This window comes from Buteo buteo, chromosome 1, assembly GCF_964188355.1.
Source record: "Buteo buteo chromosome 1, bButBut1.hap1.1, whole genome shotgun sequence".
Lineage (NCBI taxonomy): Eukaryota > Metazoa > Chordata > Aves > Accipitriformes > Accipitridae > Buteo > Buteo buteo.
In genome coordinates, this window is record NC_134171.1 from 36,586,332 (window position 1) to 36,604,751 (window position 18,420).

Here is an 18,420-nt window from a genome sequence, read left to right on the forward strand (position 1 = left end):
TGAGTGTTAAGGCTTGCCCATGTGAAGCAGTAACATGGTAATTATGTTCTGTGACTAATACTTCAGAAGTACTTATTTCAAAAAGAGCCTGTGTAGGTTTTGGTCTTGTGAATAACGGCATCTTCCCCTGTACATTAGATCTACAAAATGTTTTCTGGGGGAGGGGGAAAATGGCAGTAAACTGTTCCAGGGTAACCTTATGGTAATGTAGGGGAATGAGACTTCCAAATTTTGGAAGTAGAAGCCATTTTGCTTAGCCACCTAATGTTGTCAAGTCTTGGTTGTGCTTTATGAAACCGGGTTTAGCCTGGTTCCAGCTGGAGTTCTGGTGAAAGCTTGGCTCACTAGGACATGAGTATCTCCAGATAAGTGTGCTTGTCTTGTGTAGGTGTCAGTAACTGGTGTGTAATACTTCATTTCACTGAACTTATTTTCACAGCAGTCTTAACTCTTGTTAACAGGGCCACCTTCTGGTAAAGATACAAAAATGCCAGGATGTCTTTTAAAAGACGATTAACTGTATCATAGCTTACTAGCCTCAGCAAGACTGCGAGGTTGAAATGGGGCTAAAAACATTATGCAGAGTAAGTGACTTGTATAGCTTACTGGCAAAAGGGTTGGGTTAAACTTGGAAAAAGATTGGCCCAACTGCAAGTTGGTACACAAAAATCAGCATCTTTTCCTGAGTTGAATTCCAGCTTTTGGCAGAGGAAGATGCTTTCCACTGGATCTTCTAGCTACAGAAAAACAAAACCAGGGGGTGAATGTTATCTTTATGTTAGAAGTTTAGATGCTTAAGTAGTGACTTCCAGTAGTACTTCGTAGCTCTTAGGTAAAAATAACACTTGATGTTTGGATTAATGCAGTAATAGGTGCTCCAGGAGCCTCTTGTCTAAATCTCAGAAGTTAGGAAAACTTAAATATTTCTAATAGTGTTTCAGTGAGCAGGAATAAGTTTTGTCACTTTTTTTAAGGGGTAGAGGCTTTTAGTGTCTCCTAAAAGGCAACTATGAACTGTTTAGGAGCTTAGATTAGAATAGAATGACTATTTCTAGCTTTAAGTACTTGTTTTCTGGATTTCTGGCTTGAGTTTATTGCTCAGCTATGCTTTATTGGTTATGTAACCAGTTCCTCTGTGTATCTCCCAGATGCCATAAGCTTGGTTTCTGATGCCTAATATCTGTATGTATGCTGTGGTTACTTAGAGCTGAGTAGCTTCGAATAAACGACCCTTCAATAGGAAGAGATGTTGGAGTTCTGTTCTAGGAGATCAAAAGTGTGTGGAGATCTTAGCTGTATATTCAGTAAATACTAGATCTTACTCAAAGTAGGCTGTAGGGAAGTATTGAGTTTCTGGTGGTATTTGAAATGCAGATGCTGTTTTGAGCACAGTTGCATTGTCATAGTGGCAAATTTTTGCATAATGGCACTGTTTCAAAAGGGCAAGCTGACAGGTATGGGAATGTTAACTGTTTCCAGACATTCCTTTTTTTCTTAAACCTCTTTGGGTAATCTAAGGGGTACATCATACTAAAGGAAGTCTAGGGCTAGTGAAGGAATGCATAGTGCTATTGTGTATTTGGAATGTAAAGCCAATGGTGAAGTTGATGTGTCTGCCCTCCAAAGGGTGCTTCCAAAGCTATACTTAACAAAAGGTCCATTTTAATTTGCATAAGTCCTTAAGTGAGTATTGTTTTTACTCTTAAATAGGCATGACAGTAATAAGTTTTGATTTGAAACTGTAACGCTTGTAGATACTGAATTATCAGCTTTCAAATCTTTCCTCTTAATCCTTACATCCCTGATAAAAGGATCTTCTTGGGATCCATTTCCTTCTGCCTAAAGAACTATGACATCATTAATGGTTAGGCCTGAATAATGCTAAGGAGGGAGAGGGAAGAAGAGGTTCTGGAGGAGAGAATCTTGTGCTCTTGACTCTGCAGTATAAAAACAGTACAAACCACCAATGACCCTTCATGGGGAAACTCAGTCTTGCTTCTCACAACCCTTCTCACAAGCAGAGATGTTGGTGCAAGGTGCTTACTGAGATGAATCTTGCTTCATCTGTTCAATGGCTGTCAGTGGCACATGTCTTCTGCGTGAGGTATAGGACTGATTGCCTGCTGCGGCTTGTCATAACACCGCTTAACCTTGAGCTTCTCTAGTGAGTGACTTCTGGTTTACTGGCTGGAAAAAAACCCCTGAGTTCTAGATCAGTTATCACTTTTGTATTTGTGGAACATGGTATATATACTATATATCTTCAGTACATCCTTTAAAGCCTTTGTTACTCTTTATAAGTTAAAATGCCTTAACAGGCACTCTAAATAATGGAATATTATCGTGTTTGGTAAATTTAAAGCAAAAAAAATTACATGCACATGTCTAAACTCTCTCTCCCTTTTCTCTTCTTTCTGTAGGAGCTGGGAAGAGCACACAGGCAAAAACCTATGGTAAGTATGAAATTAGTTCAAGTGACAATCTGAAGCTGGGTAGCATTCTGTAGATCAAACTAGCAAATCTCCCTATCTCCCATAGCTCAAAAATAACACTAGTATTTCAGTGTTTTGTCCAAGAAAATATTTTTCCTTGCTATCTTAACCATACTAATACTTTCTTAACTCTCATAGCCTCCAAAGCCAGAAGATCTAGCAGTCATCTGTTTCACCAGTGGAACAACAGGTACACCTCATTACATTATGCAGAATTTATTATCCTGTATGTGCAAAATTAATTCAGAAGCCTTCCTACTGTTTTTTTTCAAGACTCTCCCCTGCTGCTGCATCTTTTTGGCAAGTAGTAGCTGGGGAAGTTTTATGGTAAGGCTCCCTTTGATTTTTCCCATTGATCAATACAGAGTTGCAGTGTTGGGGGGTGGAGGTGTTAACACTTTTTGGCTTGGAAATAAGTACTGAACTGGTATTTCCATCATAATAAGGGCTCTGCATCAGACTTGAGATTTTCAATTCTTCCATAGTCTTTTTTTTGTACTGTATTAGCAAAATTTATTCCTTAGCTCTAAGCAAACCTGCTGTAAGACCAAAACAGGACTGTCTAGATGTCACACACTTGACATTTGTGAGTTAGTAGCCAGCACTGGCAGGGAGCAAAAAGGAAGAGTATAACAACAAGCTACATTTTTAAAAGCAGATGAGAGAACAGAAATTAGTCTGGGTTTGATAGCTGCATCTTCACAGAAGTGTTGAATTTTGAATGAGAAGTTTATCCAAGAAACATGACAATTTCTTAAAGATTTGCTCTCCTTATGAAATTTGAGGACTTAAGCACAAACTTACTACTTAACTGTTACCAGCTGTTCTTGAAAGTGTGTTGGCAAGTTCTCTGCCTTTTGTTTAATCAATATACAGAGAAAGGTATTAATATCAAAGGGACTGATTGATTGAAATGCTATTAGATTAGTCTTACCACTGCTTGGTAACCTAAAGGATTTAAAAATTTCACTGTTGCATCCTGATGTGCTTCTTCCTTAGGAAACCCCAAGGGAGCTATGATCACTCATCAAAACATAGTCAGCAATGCTTCAGCTTTTGTGAAAACAACAGAGGTAAATTGCAAAGGTTAACATTGTGGATTTGCATGAAGGGAAGAATCTCAGGAGTAAAACCAACATTGAAATCTCATTAACTTTAGGCTTAACTTTTAGCAAGATCCAGGTGAAAATGTAACTTGACAGCACTCTGCCCATGCTAGGTCAGAAGTCAATGTCTACTGGTTTCTTAGCCCTCCCCAGGGATGTGCTACGGGACAGAGGGCTCCAAAGTGGGTCCTGCAAAAGGTTGCCCTGCCAGTGGGAACCCCTGAGGCATGACCTGCAGCTTAACTGAGCTATGCCAGAGTGACTGCAGATGTGCAGACTCCCACCTACAGCTTGCCTCTGTCAGGGTCAAGAACCTGGCAGGTTTACAGCTTGGTCTGATCCAAGCAAAATGTTATAAAGGTCTCGATGTGGATCTACATTACATTCTGCCATGGGCTTATAATGTTTGTCATTAGTGCAAGCTTTGTATCAGAGGGTTTGTGTGGAGGCTAACCTTTTCCACTAAGGATGGGAGAAGCTATAATATATTTTAACCCCCCAAAATACTTAAAGCCCTTGCATAAATTGGCAAGCAGCATGACTCTGTATCTTTACTTGATACAGTATGAACTTTTAGTTTACAGTAGATTGCTGGTAAAGTTCATCTGCAGGCTAGCTAAGAAGGCTGTTCTAAGTTCTAACACATACAGATGTACTTAAGAATACAACTGTACTTATTTTGCCAAGTACTCTGCATATAGAATTGTTTTCAAATTAGGCAGCTGGTCTCACAATTAGATCATGTAAGGTACTGTTGATATCAACCTTATGGTAAATTGGATAAGCAAACTTTCTCATCTAAGATGAAAGTGTGTATTTTTTTAAACCTCTAAGACATACTACTTTAACGTTTTTTGTTCCCCCTTCTCCCAATGTGTATTATGGAACTTTCTGTTGTTTCTATCAGAATTTGTTTCTATTCGTAATCATATGAATGATGAGTTGTAATAATCTGGTCAATGTACTCAACTCTAAAAGATTACCATTTCTGCAATGTGATTTTACTCATGCTAGAAGTCATTGCTGTAATCTTTTTAATGAGAGACAGACAATGCAGCTTCATTACAAACAAAACTGAAGCGAGGGCCATGCTTTAGAGTTTAGATGCTAGATTTCATTACTGTGTTTAATTTAGGCAAAATAGAGAATCAATGAGAATTAAATTTAATTTTACTAACACTTTCAGAAAACATTTATGCCTTCTTCTGATGATGTTCTGATATCATTCCTGCCCTTGGCTCATATGTTTGAGAGAGTCGTTGAGGTAAGCATCTGTTTGTTGTACTGAACTATTGAGAAGCTTGCTTTTCTTACAGAATGCATGTCTCTTGAATCCCAGTGATACACGCTATTCCTTTTTGACTCTTGCACATGTGTACGAAAGCTTGAGGTAAGGTGCAGGAAAATGATATCCCATAAACAATATCCAGTGAGTACTAAACAATTGGTTTTCAGGCCAAAATATAAACATTAACCTTAGAGCTAGGGTTAATAAGAAACTGGTTTACTAGAACATGAGACAATCCCTTAGCACACGTTCACTGCCTAGAAATTCCCTCTAATATAATCAGTGCACTATTAAAATTCATGCCATTTAGTCTGTAAACTTTAAAAATGTATTTTATAACGTGGCATCCTGCTTGCTTACACAAACTAATTTTAAGTTGGTTAAACTTACCATTGCTTCCAAGAAACTTCAGTAAAAAGGAAGGGATTTTGTTTCAGTGGCGTTCTCTTCCAGAAAATGAAAATGGCTTTTAATGCCATTTAATGACAAACTCTGAAGTTCTCTTGGATAGCTTGTTTTACCATATAGCAAAACCTGGGGCTTCATTTTTGAGTATGAGGGGGCTCAGATTGTCTTCATACTGGCAGTCTTAAGGACCTCTGAGCCCATAGTTAGGTGGTATGCATTACTGAAAGGATGCAATTTCCTCAAACTTCTTTTATACAGTAGAGGCACAGGTATTTAATTACCAAGCTTATTGAAATTGAATTAACACCTCTCCCTTGGGTGAGATTGCAAATATGTATGTTGAAGGTAGTCATGTCCCAATTTATGTAGGGAAATAAAAAGCCGCTGTGCAAGTGTGAAAAGGCACATGGAGCCAGAAATGGTCTGGTCATTTCAGTTAGGAATCCTGAGCTTTCTACCGAAAGTGTTTATATACACACACATATAAAAATGTAAATATGCATATGTGTGTGTATATATGTATGTTATGAAGATTGGGAATAGAGCATAACTGAGGTGTACAGGTGCCCTTAGGCTTTCAGCACTATTTTTCCCCTGGTAACCTGGATACCAGTTATACTTCAGTGTCTGTTTTACTGATGCCTGTCTTGCACCAGAAGGTACAAGCTCAGTAGGTGACAGCTCTGTTCTTGGTCATGCAGTAGAAACAGGATGGGAACTTGTCTTCTAAAGGATAAAACGAGAAGTGTTTGGATTTCAGTATTCCTCTGCTGTTTGATGCCTTTACAAAGTAGGTGATTACTAGTATATTTACATAAGGAGTTAAAGCAAGAATGCTTGGTAGAAGGGAGAAAAGATTTGTCACTGTTTGGGGTAGGTATGAACACAGGCTCTGTGAGAAGCAATCTTTAGAGTCCTACCCCTGTTGTAAGGTTGATGTTTGCTGATTTTTGGCTTCCTAAGGAAGTTAGAGGGACAGTGAACATGACAGGACAAATGAGTTTCTACCTAGCAAAGGTAGTTGCTGCTCAGTCCATCTGGACTGATGCATTGGCTTCTTTTTAGCAGGTGGTGACAAAGCACAGGTGAAGGGCAAAAGTGATGCTTTAGCATGTCTTGTGCAGAACAGGTAAGAATGGATGGCAGGGAATGAAGGAAGAGGTGTTATGGAAGAAGAAATAAAAACAAGTAGGTGTAGATAAACAGAAGAAGAGTAGAGAAGTTGTTAAAAAGAATAGATGAAACCCAAACAAAATAGGAGAAAAGGGGGGTGTATAGGTGTGGGGGATGGAGCTTCTAGGCTCTTAACAAAGAATATAGAACACAACAGGATTAAGTTTGCTTTCCTTGGTGTAGGTCTGAAGTGATGCATAAATAAGCAGTGGCTCTGCTAGAATCTTCTAAAGAGTATCTTGATCACCTAACAACAAATCCTCTGCTCACATCAGTCCTGTGAAACAGGAAGGAAAACCAGAGTGCAAGAGAACAGAAATCAAGTAGCATGAGGCTGAAATCCCTGCTGGACCAGTGAATAGCATGTGCTGACTTTAAATGCAAAATTTCTTGGTATACAGCAGGGAACAAAGGTCTAGTACTTTTAAATAAACTTGTTAAATATTTAAAATAATTAAGTTCTCCTTTTCAATCTTTTGCTACCTCTGAGTCACTAGCACTGCCTTATTTGGCCAACTGCCCTTTTTGGATAGGGGCTTTTGTGCTATACCTTACTCTATCAAAGTCCTTGGCCTGTGTACACCAGGCATGTCTTGCTACTTGGTCTTTCTAGTCCCATTCTATAGTCTGAGAAGGCTGCAGAACTAGTCTAGAAGCTGAGAGGATTTAAGGTGGATCCTGTTCAATCCACTCTGCATAGGATTGTACATAAACAGCTAGAACACGTTATACGTCTTGTGTTTTCAGTGTTTACTTTTTTCTGACAGTGTGTGGTTCTGTGCCATGGAGCTCGGATAGGATTCTTTCAAGGGGATATCAGACTACTTATGGATGACCTAAAAACACTGCAGCCAACTGTATTTCCTGTAGTACCAAGACTGTTGAACAGAATGTTTGACAAGGTAAGTCTACAGGCATGAGTCTAGACCTGTGCAGGCTTTTAAGAAACTTCATGAAGTTTGTGCTGCCAGGGTAGGAGTAACTGTTGTGCTCTGGGATGTTAAATTGATGTGCTAACAAATTTGTGTATCTCTTTCTAAAAGAGAGCTGAAAGTGCAGGGATTAGGACTGGTTGTATTAAAACACTTTCAGGCAGCAAACACTAGTGTTGAAAAGTCTGACTAGGGGACTTGGTTCTCTCTAGCTTGATTAATGACTTACTGTTTTGCTCTGAGCAAGTTATTTAAGGCCAGCCTACAATATGAACATGAGGCTTAGGATCTGCATGCTACACTTTTAGCATCTGACTCATGGAGTGGAATTTGCAAACCAAGGTCAGGTGTTTGCCTATGCTTGCATGGATGCATACAAGTTTCCTACACAGTAGACAGCGTGTTCTAGCAGGGAGAACTATAAACCAGCCAGTCAGGAGTGCTGGGGAGAGGGTGTGTCAGCAGCCCCAGTCCCTCCTGTGCTTCCTGCTTGCCTGCTCAGGGTCATCGAGGTGGGAATTCAGAAGTAGATTCTTTTTCTGGGACTTCAGATTTTAAATCATGCTTTTGCATATGGATGACTGACTCTTGTTAGGATACAGCCAGAGGAGTTGAAGGATATAACAAGTCCTGTGACTGCTAAAGAAATGGCAGAGCTGTCTACGCTGTCTTAGCCAGACAGTGCTCTAACCACGAGACCAGATGAAGTAATACAAGGTTGTGTTTGGCTCCAGGAACAAATAGTGCAACTCTGATCCATTTGGAGGGGAGGAAATCCTGAGACCAGCCTGTAGTGCTTAAAGCGTAGCTTCTCGTTCTGCTCACGCATTCTGTACTGGAATTTGATAAGCAGAGCCAAAGCTTGGGACTCTTACACTTTCCTGATGTCCTCTTGCTTGTTAACTGTGGTGCCCTGAGGCTTTCACACTTCTATGGCACTGTTTCAACCTCACCCAGCCTTGCAGTAACCTAGCATGTGAAGCTAAGTGGGAAATTGGTGGGGCGGCCATAATGCTGAAGAGCTGCTGGGTCTTTCTTTTTCCAAATGAATATACTAATCTGTGATCTGCTCTGTGGCTTCCTGAGAACAACTAGAAGAAGCCCTTGAAAAGTGATCTAAAAAGCAAGCTTATATATGCAAGACAGATCTCCATTTGGTATTTCTGAGGGGACCTGCATCTCCTCAGAAAACCCTGTGTAACTTTACATATTATGATGGTGTGCTTTTCAGAATATACTGAGGATTATACTCAATTTGAATTTTGATTATTATACTGGAATAGAAAAGTAAAACACCCATTTTATATCCATTTTCATTCATTCATTTTAATGAAGAAACTATACATTGAAACAGCGTCACACAGTTTGGGAAGGAAGAATTAAGTGCTAGTTTTGGTGGACATCTCTTGAACTGAGGTAGAGGCCAAAATCAAAATCCACAAGTATTTCTTACTAGATTTAAGATGCCTACCAATAAAGGTTGTTTAGTTTACTTGGTTTTAACTGTTAAGAGTCTCTATGCATGCTTCTGTAAGAAAAAGGGAATGGTAGTCTGTGAGGCTTCTAACCATAGATCATCTTTCTTAATAGATTTTTGGACAGGCAGATACTTCATTAAAGAGGTGGATGCTGGATTTCGCTTCCAAGAGGAAAGAAGCAGAACTCAGAAGTGGTATAGTTAGAAATAACAGTTTCTGGGATAAAGTCATCTTCCGCAAAATACAGGTATGCTTGAAAGCCTCTGAGTCTAAGTTTGCAATTGCTGTATTTCATATGAAGGGCTATAATCTGGTATGGCTTTTGTCACTGATTAAAGACTATCTGGCTACTCAGAATAAAAATCAAAACTGTCTTTTTATTTCCAACTTCATTTTTTTAGTTCCCTTTGTTCTAATAGTATCAGCTAACTGTATTAGGGAAGTTACTCTAAAACAGTCTGGTGCTTCTCTATTACTGCTTTGGAAGCAAACACTGTCCTTCTGAAGGAGGAATGCTAAATGTGACACAGTGCCACCTGTAGCCCCTACTGTCTCCTCACTGTTAGTCACTAGTAAGTTATGCCTGCTATTATATCGCTATTATATCTGGCACTCACTTGCTATGGCCTTTACCTTGGTTGTACAACATGCCCCTGTGGGTGCTTTTAATAGCATTCAGGATGTGTGAGAAGCTGATACAAGGCAGTTAAAAATAAAGCCATTGCTGTAAGGCCATGACTTAAGCTCTTCAAACTTTTGGCAGAGCCTGCATTGCAGAGACACCACAGCGTAGTCTTTGCAGATACTGTATGTTTGAGATACTGTTTCTTCCAGCCATTAATGAGATTAAAAAGACTGCAAGAAAGCTTGCAATAGGAGACTAAACTTTAATCTCTAACATTTGTGGGTGGCACTGTAGGTGAATAGTGGCTGAGGGTGGGATGGAAAAAGACTCTGGAAATATCTCTAAAATGCTTTTGGTGTCCACAGTATCTTGTGTCTGTTGTAGGCAAGTTTGGGAGGAAAAGTGAGGCTGATGGTTACAGGAGCAGCACCTGTATCTGCAAGTGTACTGACCTTCCTGAGAACAGCTCTTGGCTGTCAGGTGAGTTTTCTGGCCTTCATACTAAAACAAAGATTTTAATACCCGGTTCCAGCTTTGATGTTAGAGCATTTCTAGTAGTCTCACTATATGGGTAACTCTTTCTGGCATTCTTCTTGGAGACAACACAAGTGTGTACTCCTTTCCAGAGTTTAACTTTCAGTCCCCTGAAATTTCTGCATTCATCCCAAAGTCTTTATTAGAACTGAAGTAACCAGCTGAACTGTCTTAAGGGAAAGATTTGGGGGGTGTGTGTGTGTGTGCTGTAAGCAATAATTAATGTTCTTGGATTAAGTTTCTGGGGCTAGCCTTGCTTACGGAAGTATTCATAACTACCGTAGAGAGTCTTATTAATGTGATGATATTGTAGTGTTGTTGCTTTGAAGATGAGACTGGGGAGAATCAGATTGCACACATTGCATTTATCTTCAGAGCCTCTTCAAAGTATATGCTTTCTGAGGTAAAATTTGAGTAACAATGGCACCGGATGGAACAAATATGTTGAAATAAATTTCAAGGATAGAAAACAAACATTCTAAAATGTGATGCTTCTGTGACTTCTTGCGTTGCTACACCAGCAGATTACTGAAGAACTTCATTCTGCACAGAAAAGGGAAGCCTGTCTCATATATAATCAGAGCAGTGATGGGGTATAGGGCTTCTGTTCCTGGCTGTCTTGGACAAACCTGTCCTTAAATGATGTGAATGAAGTCATTGCTAGTGCCACTGTTCTTAGTTTCTTCCTCTTGCTCCCTCTGTTGCTTTCTGGTTTGATCTATACAGGTGTCACATAGCATGTGAAACTGAGTGAAACTGAATTGGAACTGTGGAATATTAGCACTTAAAATTGTGTGTTGTGATAAAACTAATATAGTAGTGATAGTCTTTTTAAAAGATGCTGGGGATTTTGCTAAACTCAAATTTAAACAACTAGAAGAAGAAGCAAAACATTAATTTCATTTTAATGAAGTAACTGTGTTGAAAAGAGAGAATCTTAAATAAACTTTTGCTTTCACTCACTTCCTAGTTCTATGAAGGCTATGGACAGACTGAGTGCACAGCTGGATGCTCACTGTCACTGCCTGGTGACTGGACAGCAGGTACGGGGTTTAATGGTCAGCCTGTCTGTTAAATTTCAGGATGCTATAGAGGTCCCTGATCACATTATTTAGTCTTCAGTACACCTATCATGAAGCATAAGATTCTGTTTTTCTTCAAGTAAAAAAGTTTTGAAGGGATCCCTTGAAGTTTCTATCCCTAAATAGCTAATAGAACATTCAGTAATCCAAACTTTTAAGAGGCTTGGTCCTTGTAAGTTGAAGTGGGTTTAGGAGAGGGGAGGTCATTGTATCAACCCTTGTAATTTTTACAGAATAGGAATCTGCTGTGTATAAACACAGTGCTGGAAATTTAAATGGCTTTTTTTGGTGTTGGAACAGTCTGTGTGTCTGTCAGCTGTTACATTGCTAACCCCCTAACTGAAATAATACTCATAATTGAAACTAGAGTGGACTTTTGCTACTTAAATATGTCCATACAGTGAGGATCTTGATTATAAGACAAAGCAAGCCCGAGTGCATGGTTCAGCTTGTAACATTCTAGGGATATCTGAAAATTTAATGTTTAAGTCCCAGCATTATTTAAGCTATTACTGTACTGGTATTGGTGTAGTACATGACCAGAAATCAGTTTTCCACCTTTTTTTACTTTAGCATGTAACCAGCTTGTTGTTTTAAGAACCTGACTAAAAAGCAGTTCAGGCTGTTGAAGTGTTGCTCTATTTAATAGGTCATGTTGGAGCACCTATGCCATGCAGTATCATCAAGCTTGTTGATGTACAAGAAATGAATTACTTGGCTGCCAAAGGAGAGGGTGAGGTAAGTAATTCAAAAGGTCAATATGAGCCTCTTATGAAATCTTGGAAAATGTTTTTTGTTCCTGAAATAACAACTAACTGTCTGAGTTTAGTAAAAGTGCTAACCATGGCCTGCTACGTACAATCAAATATGCCTGCCTTGCCTGCATGCAACGTCAGCTAGCGATTCACAAAAGCAAAACAGGGTGGGAGAAAAAGCAGCTTGCTGTGGGGTAACAGATTACTATGTATTTGTAGTTGTATGACAACATGCCATCTTCCAGCTGTGGGATAGCTGAGAAGCTAGCTATCTCATAACTGCATTTATCCTTCAGTAAAATGCTAGGAGAAGGCTTCCACCTCCCTCTGCCAAGTGCTGGAGAACAGCTGATGCGTGTAGCTTGTTACCCAGCTTGTAGTGTGTGAGATGAGGTAATTTAAAGTGGCTGGAACACTGTTAAGAGAAATGGAGATAAAAATGCCATGAAGGCTGCTAATGATTTGTGACAACTGCCTGCATGTTCTTCTGAACCTTTTTCTGCAGCCTGCACGAGTTGAACATGTATGTTTTACAAATTGCACTTTGAGGACTCAGCTTTGTATGTAATGCTATATGCTGTCTTTTTCAATGTTTTTTTTCTAAGTAAAATATATGCAGCTTGAACTTTGTGTATATACTTCAAACAGATGTCCATGTAGTAATTTATTTTCCCCAAGCCCTGAAAGCAAATTAACTCTGGTGTCTTTCATAGGCTTTTGAGAGGCCTTGGGGCAGTTGGGGGGTGAGAAATGGATAAATAAGTAGTTTAAGCAAGTAACTAATTTGTGACTGCAAACAATATATAATCTTTATTTGTTTTGGTTGTAATTTTTATGAGACTAGAGATAAATTATTGGGCTTTAATTCCCAGAAATACTTGAGGATTTAGTTGGACTTGGTGGTGGGAAATTGCAAGTGGAGAGCAATGTCAAGATTCTTTCCTGTCTTGCACATGACCCCATGTTTAATTTTCATCAGCAATTTTTGCTTCACTTTAAGTATGCTCTTAAATCTTGCTCTGCTAGAGGAACTGCGTATAAATTCTCATCATGAGAAACAGTTAAGTAGTTTTTTAAAAAAACGTCTAAAAATGTTTTGCTTGCACTTACTGTGAAAGCTTGCTGTGTTAGGAGTTACTGTGGACTTAAATAAATATGGGAGCCCCTTAATATATCGGGTGCCATCTTAGTCTTTCAGTCCTAACTTCCTCAGTGTGAACTATTCTGAATTTAACAAATAAGTGTTGTAACATGTTTCACAGAACTGAAGCCCATAGCTATAGAATTTGCTGTCATTATCCTTTGCCTAAAAGAGATCTTCCTCCTCATTGTCTGTCTGTTCTTCAGCTGGATTAAACACTTCTAGTTCTCTTTTCTGAAAGTAAGCTTTCTGTTCTGTCAGCCTTGCTTTTCACTTTTGCCTGTTATCCATGTTCAGGAAGGATAGATTTGTGAATAGAATTATATATGCTCATATGCAGATGAGGTCTTAGTGCCAGTTAGCAGGATACAGATAAATGGTTTGCTGTCTCTACTGGGAGAAGCTGTCACCTCCTGCCATCCTGTGATTGTAAGGAGCCATGAAAAATGAAACGTTTGATCAGTCAGCCTTTGGGACATACAGAGTTCTCCTCTACTGATATCCTTTCAGACAAGCTCTGTTTTATAGCAGAAATGACTTAGATCTTAAAACATGACCTTGGTTTGGTCATGAGTCTGGTACTGTCTCTACAAGGTCATCAGAACCCTCACTAATACTCTGATCTCCCTCCTATTGACAACATCTCCTGTTCATTGTATTGTAGTTCACCACCATGCCTATATTTTATGCTGACCTAAGCACTGAAAATACTTGGGATGAGTTTTTCAAGAACTGGTCTCTGAACTGCACTAGTAATTTCTTCTAGTCTGAGAATTGATATTAGTGCCTGAAGATTCTTTAGCCAGTTCCTTGCCCATTTTATAATTGTACTAATCCCCTAGACTAATAGTTGGCCTAGTATTTTATCAGTGCCTATTGACGTTTATTATCTGTTTGGCCTTAACTTAAAATCGGATTTTCTATCCCATTCTTCTAGATTTGTTCTAGAGTCCTGATACTACTGCTCAGACCAGACCCTTCTTATTGTCTCGTCATCCACACATGCCAAGCCACTCCCAAGCTGGTGTGATAGTTCAAATCCTTTGTTGCTTCTGAGGATTCTTGTGTAGAGCTTTCAGGGTTTTTGGACTTGTGATTGCCCAACAGTTGTGTGCAGTAGGCATCTTTTAAGTTTTGCTTCCATCTTGTTTATCTTGCCCCTCTCCCTATCCTCAATATCTAAAGAGGTATTTTATAGTCCTGCTGATCCTTAAATAACATGAGTCCTACTCTGTGTCCCCCTTCTCCCCACCAAAGAAAACTTCTGCAACCTTGGGTGTTATATTGAGAAGAAAATACTTAAATCTGGGATCATGTCTGGATACTTTAGGCTCTACTCCATGTTCCTGACTAGTGGCTTTACTTTTATGGTCTCTGACAGATACCCTATTAATTATTTTAATTTAGCTTGTAAGGTCTGACCAGATTCTCTGGCAACCTCTTCACCTATAAACGTTTAATCTTATTGGCCCTTTTCTCCTACCTTGTAAGCACATCTTTTGATCCTAATAATGCCCATGCATCCAGTTATATCCAGAGAAGTTGTTCTTGGTTTTCTACGTGGTACACAAATCCAGACAACCTTCAATTTAAAGAAATTACAGGTTTCTTTTATAGAGAAGTTTGAGTGCTCTAAGCCCTAAGGTATTAACTGGTTTACTTTTGGACAACAAACATGTAATTTACTTGATGTACAGCTTTTTCATTGCTAGTTTTAGCACAATGCCCCTGCTGCTTACCAAAGCTGAAATGAACATGTTGCCAGGCTGAGGGGAAATATTTCTGGATCCAGCAGAATTTCTTCAGATAAATTTCCTCTGATAAATTCAGATTATTTAAATAGCAGGTAGGAACACTGCTACTAGACTGGGCGAGAACAGATGCTTCCAGTTGCTTCTTATTATACTTCATATCAATGGAAAATGTTAGGTCTCCAAAAACTATGAGTAGAGATTTCTGTACTGATGCATAAACTTAATCTTGTCTTTTTAGTGAGGGTTATTGAGAACCATTGGAGAAAGCATTCATTGCAAATAGTGTTTGTTAACTTCCCTTCATAGTAGCATACATTAACAAATGGCTGTTTTCAGGTGTGTGTAAAAGGGCCAAATGTATTTTGTGGCTATTTGAAAGATCCAGAAAAAACAGCAGAAGCTCTGGACAAAGATGGCTGGCTTCATACAGGAGATATTGGGAAATGGCTACCAGTAAGTTAACTTATAGAAATGTACTTCCGTAGTAATTAGCACTAATTTAACAAATAAAATAGAAAATATTTGGTATCGAACACAATTAATTAGAAGAAAGAGAAGTAATTTTAGGAGGAAGGTAATTACTGATGTAGATAAACCTGTGTGCCTGGGGCTAAAGTATTAAGTGCCAATCCTGAGGCTTTCCCTAGTTTAGGTTAGATGGGTGCAGAGCCTGTTTTCTTCTAACATTAGTTTGACAGTACTCTGGCTCTAGCACTATTTTACTGTACTCATGTGGCATGCTTAAGCTGTACAGATTGGTTTTTCACTTTAAGTGCCTCTTCTGAGTGGAATTTATTTCTGTCAACAGAATGGTACTTTGAAGATCATTGACCGGAAAAAACACATCTTTAAACTAGCCCAGGGAGAGTATATAGCACCAGAGAAAATAGAAAATGTGTATCTGAGATGTGAAGCACTTGCTCAGGTGTTTGTCCATGGAGAGAGCTTGCAGGTAAGCATTCTGCAGGTAACTTTAAAAACTAATGCAAGAGGAGACTGCAGAAGAGTCTTCCTTTCTTCCCTACCCCAAACTTCGGGACTGAAATCTTAAAAAATTTTTTAACATTACGCATTTTGGTTCTGAATGTACTTTTGACTCCAGCAGTTACATAGCGTGTTTCTGGATTTAGTTTCAGACCAGGTAGTGGAGCTGGATTAATTTGAGTATTAATGACTGTGTATCAATTGCTACCAGTGTGCAGGGGGAAAACAAACAAACACCCAAACCCCAAAACCCAAGAGGTCCAGGTTTTTGCAGGTGTAAATTGAAAATGTGGGTCTTAATAAGAGTAATTCTCTTTAAGTGCAAGCTTCTGAACTGCACTCCTGTGTTCAGGTAGCAGAAAGCTGCTGACTTTACAGCAGGATCAAAAATGCTGTCCAAAACCTAACACTGACTAGTAAGAAATGTGTAGTAACTCAAGTGTTGACTTTAAAAGAAAAAAAAAAGCTTGACAAAAATTCCTTTTTAGGCCTTCTTAGTAGCTATTGTGGTACCTGATCCTGAGACTTTGCGCAACTGGGCCAAGAAAAAGGGATTTGAAGGCTCATATGAAGAGCTATGCAAAAACAAGGTGAGTCATATCTAACTGAACAGTTAGCTCTTCTGCGTCAACTTTTTCAAGCTATACAATGCATTTCTGTATCCACAGGACCTCAAAAAACACATTCTGGAAGACATGGTGAGGATTGGGAAAGAATCTGGTTTGAAGTCATTTGAACAGGTAAGATGCTTGTGAGAACCAAACACCTAGTTCTTTCAACTTCTCAACAATATAATCTGACTGTCCAGAAACTGCTTTTAATTTGTATCTGGAAAATTTTTTTAAATGATGGGCTTTTATGATGTCTGGGCAATTTTTTAATATCCTTGTCTATTTCAAGGAATGCAGTTTGACTAGTAATTTTATTTTCCAGGTCAAAGACATTGTCATGCACACTGAAATGTTTTCTATTGAAAATGGCCTGCTGACACCAACACTGAAGGCGAAGAGACCAGAACTGCGAAAATATTTCCAGTCACAGATAGATGAACTCTATGCTAATGCCAAAATGTAACTGAGAATGGAATGAGGAAAGTGGCACATGTCTGATGTCTACTGTTGGCCTTCATATCTGTAATTTGACTACAGCAAACATAGGGAAGGAAACTGTGCAATCATTAACTTGTACAAAAATGGGTACTTGCCATAGGAACACTGAAGAAATGGAACACTGCCTTACTGTCAAGTTGTGTTGCATACTGTTTTTATGGTGACCTACAATTTCCAAAAAGAGCCTTAACTATAAATGGTAACTATATGTAAGTTATTTAAGACTTCCTTGGCCAAAAATGGGACTCTCCTTCACCAAGGAGCTAAGGTTTTCTTATTGCCAGCATGTTTGCTGTCTGCAGTGTATTTTGCAGTTGTCAATTCCACAAAGGATTTGGCAGGTTTGAAAATGCCTCTAAGTATCTTGCATCCTCAGAAAGATTACTTAATCTGTTCAAAAAAACCCAAAACAAACCACCAGGAAAAAAAAATACCCTTACAGTTGTATAGCCGGTATCACATCTTGCATTAGTCCTAATATTAACAGGGGCAAGGCATCTGTGTGGGTGTTTTTTGGTTGGTGGGTTGTTTTTGTTTTGTTGTTTGTTTCTTTTCTCCTCCTTTCTATATATCTGCAGCCAGTTCTGAGATGTACTTTTATAAGGTAGAAGTCAGAACTCTACACAAAAGAGACTGATGAATAGGAGTTCCTCAGAGTAAGTCTGCATTTGGTGGTTCTGCACTAGAAGTGTGGATGCAGGTAATTGAGCAAGCGTAGCCTTTGCTACATTAACACAAATCCAGAGTAATGCCAGCCCTGTAAATGAACAGATCCTAACTCTGGCAAGAACACTAGAGACCGAAAAGCAAAACCATTCAGGAGGCTGGGCTATGCTAACAGTCAGGTAAACATTGCACCTATACTAGCCACTTGTTTCCCTGTAATGTACATGTATTTAAAATGCATTTTTTTTTTTTTTAAAAATGTGCCAGGTCCTCTATAAGCAGAAGAGCTTCTGACATAACCTCTCAGTTTTCTGTGCTTTATGTATGAGCCACTGAGTATTCTTCACTAAATAGCAAAATAGGTCAGGTAGAATGTTTTTGCCTGATGCTTTGCAGCAATTGGAAGTATTTATATATGCCAACAGAACTGTGTGTTGGCACAGGATAGGTATTTGTTCAGGGATAAAAACCTAATTCCCAGATAAATTATAAAATAACTAGTTACCTTTTGTTTGAGAAATCAGCAGAAATAAGCCTTATTACAGCATAAGTCTTTTGCTATCCTTAACAGAGTTGGTTTTGCATTAGCATCCATTGCTGTTTTTTGAAAACATGGATATATGTAAAATACAAGCACAACAAGGTTTGCACTAAGATTTGTGTGTGATTGTAATGCACTACCCTGTAGCATAATTTCATACATGTGTGCAATTAAGGTACACAAATCCAAGTCAACTGTTAGAGCAGTAGTTTGTTACATTGGAATTCAAATGTTTGCTTAGTGTTGGCTATTTCTATGTTTTATAAAACCAAAACAATTTTCAAAACCAATGAAGGAAACCAAAATAAATATTTCTGCATTTCAACTCAGTGAAGTGTGTGTTTATCAAGGA

The 18,420-nt window shown here is 38.8% G+C and overlaps 1 protein-coding gene across 3 annotated transcripts in view; it reads left to right on the forward strand.

Annotated features, from left to right (window-relative positions):
- Positions 1-18,393, forward strand: part of ACSL1 (acyl-CoA synthetase long chain family member 1) — a 41,272-nt gene extending 22,879 nt beyond the window's left edge. For 2 of the 3 annotated variants that reach the window (XM_075027707.1, XM_075027698.1), the window contains exons 8-21: positions 2,421-2,453; positions 2,631-2,682; positions 3,492-3,565; positions 4,785-4,862; positions 7,235-7,369; positions 8,990-9,124; positions 9,887-9,982; positions 11,007-11,079; positions 11,768-11,856; positions 15,105-15,221; positions 15,577-15,720; positions 16,241-16,342; positions 16,421-16,492; positions 16,686-18,393. In XM_075027707.1, the coding sequence (XP_074883808.1) occupies positions 2,421-2,453; positions 2,631-2,682; positions 3,492-3,565; positions 4,785-4,862; positions 7,235-7,369; positions 8,990-9,124; positions 9,887-9,982; positions 11,007-11,079; positions 11,768-11,856; positions 15,105-15,221; positions 15,577-15,720; positions 16,241-16,342; positions 16,421-16,492; positions 16,686-16,826 (1,341 nt within the window). In that variant the 3' untranslated portion in view covers positions 16,827-18,393. The remainder of the gene's footprint in view (positions 1-2,420; positions 2,454-2,630; positions 2,683-3,491; positions 3,566-4,784; positions 4,863-7,234; positions 7,370-8,989; positions 9,125-9,886; positions 9,983-11,006; positions 11,080-11,767; positions 11,857-15,104; positions 15,222-15,576; positions 15,721-16,240; positions 16,343-16,420; positions 16,493-16,685) is intronic. The other variant, XM_075027716.1, reaches the window with a different exon arrangement.
- The last annotated feature ends 27 nt before the right edge of the window (positions 18,394-18,420 follow it).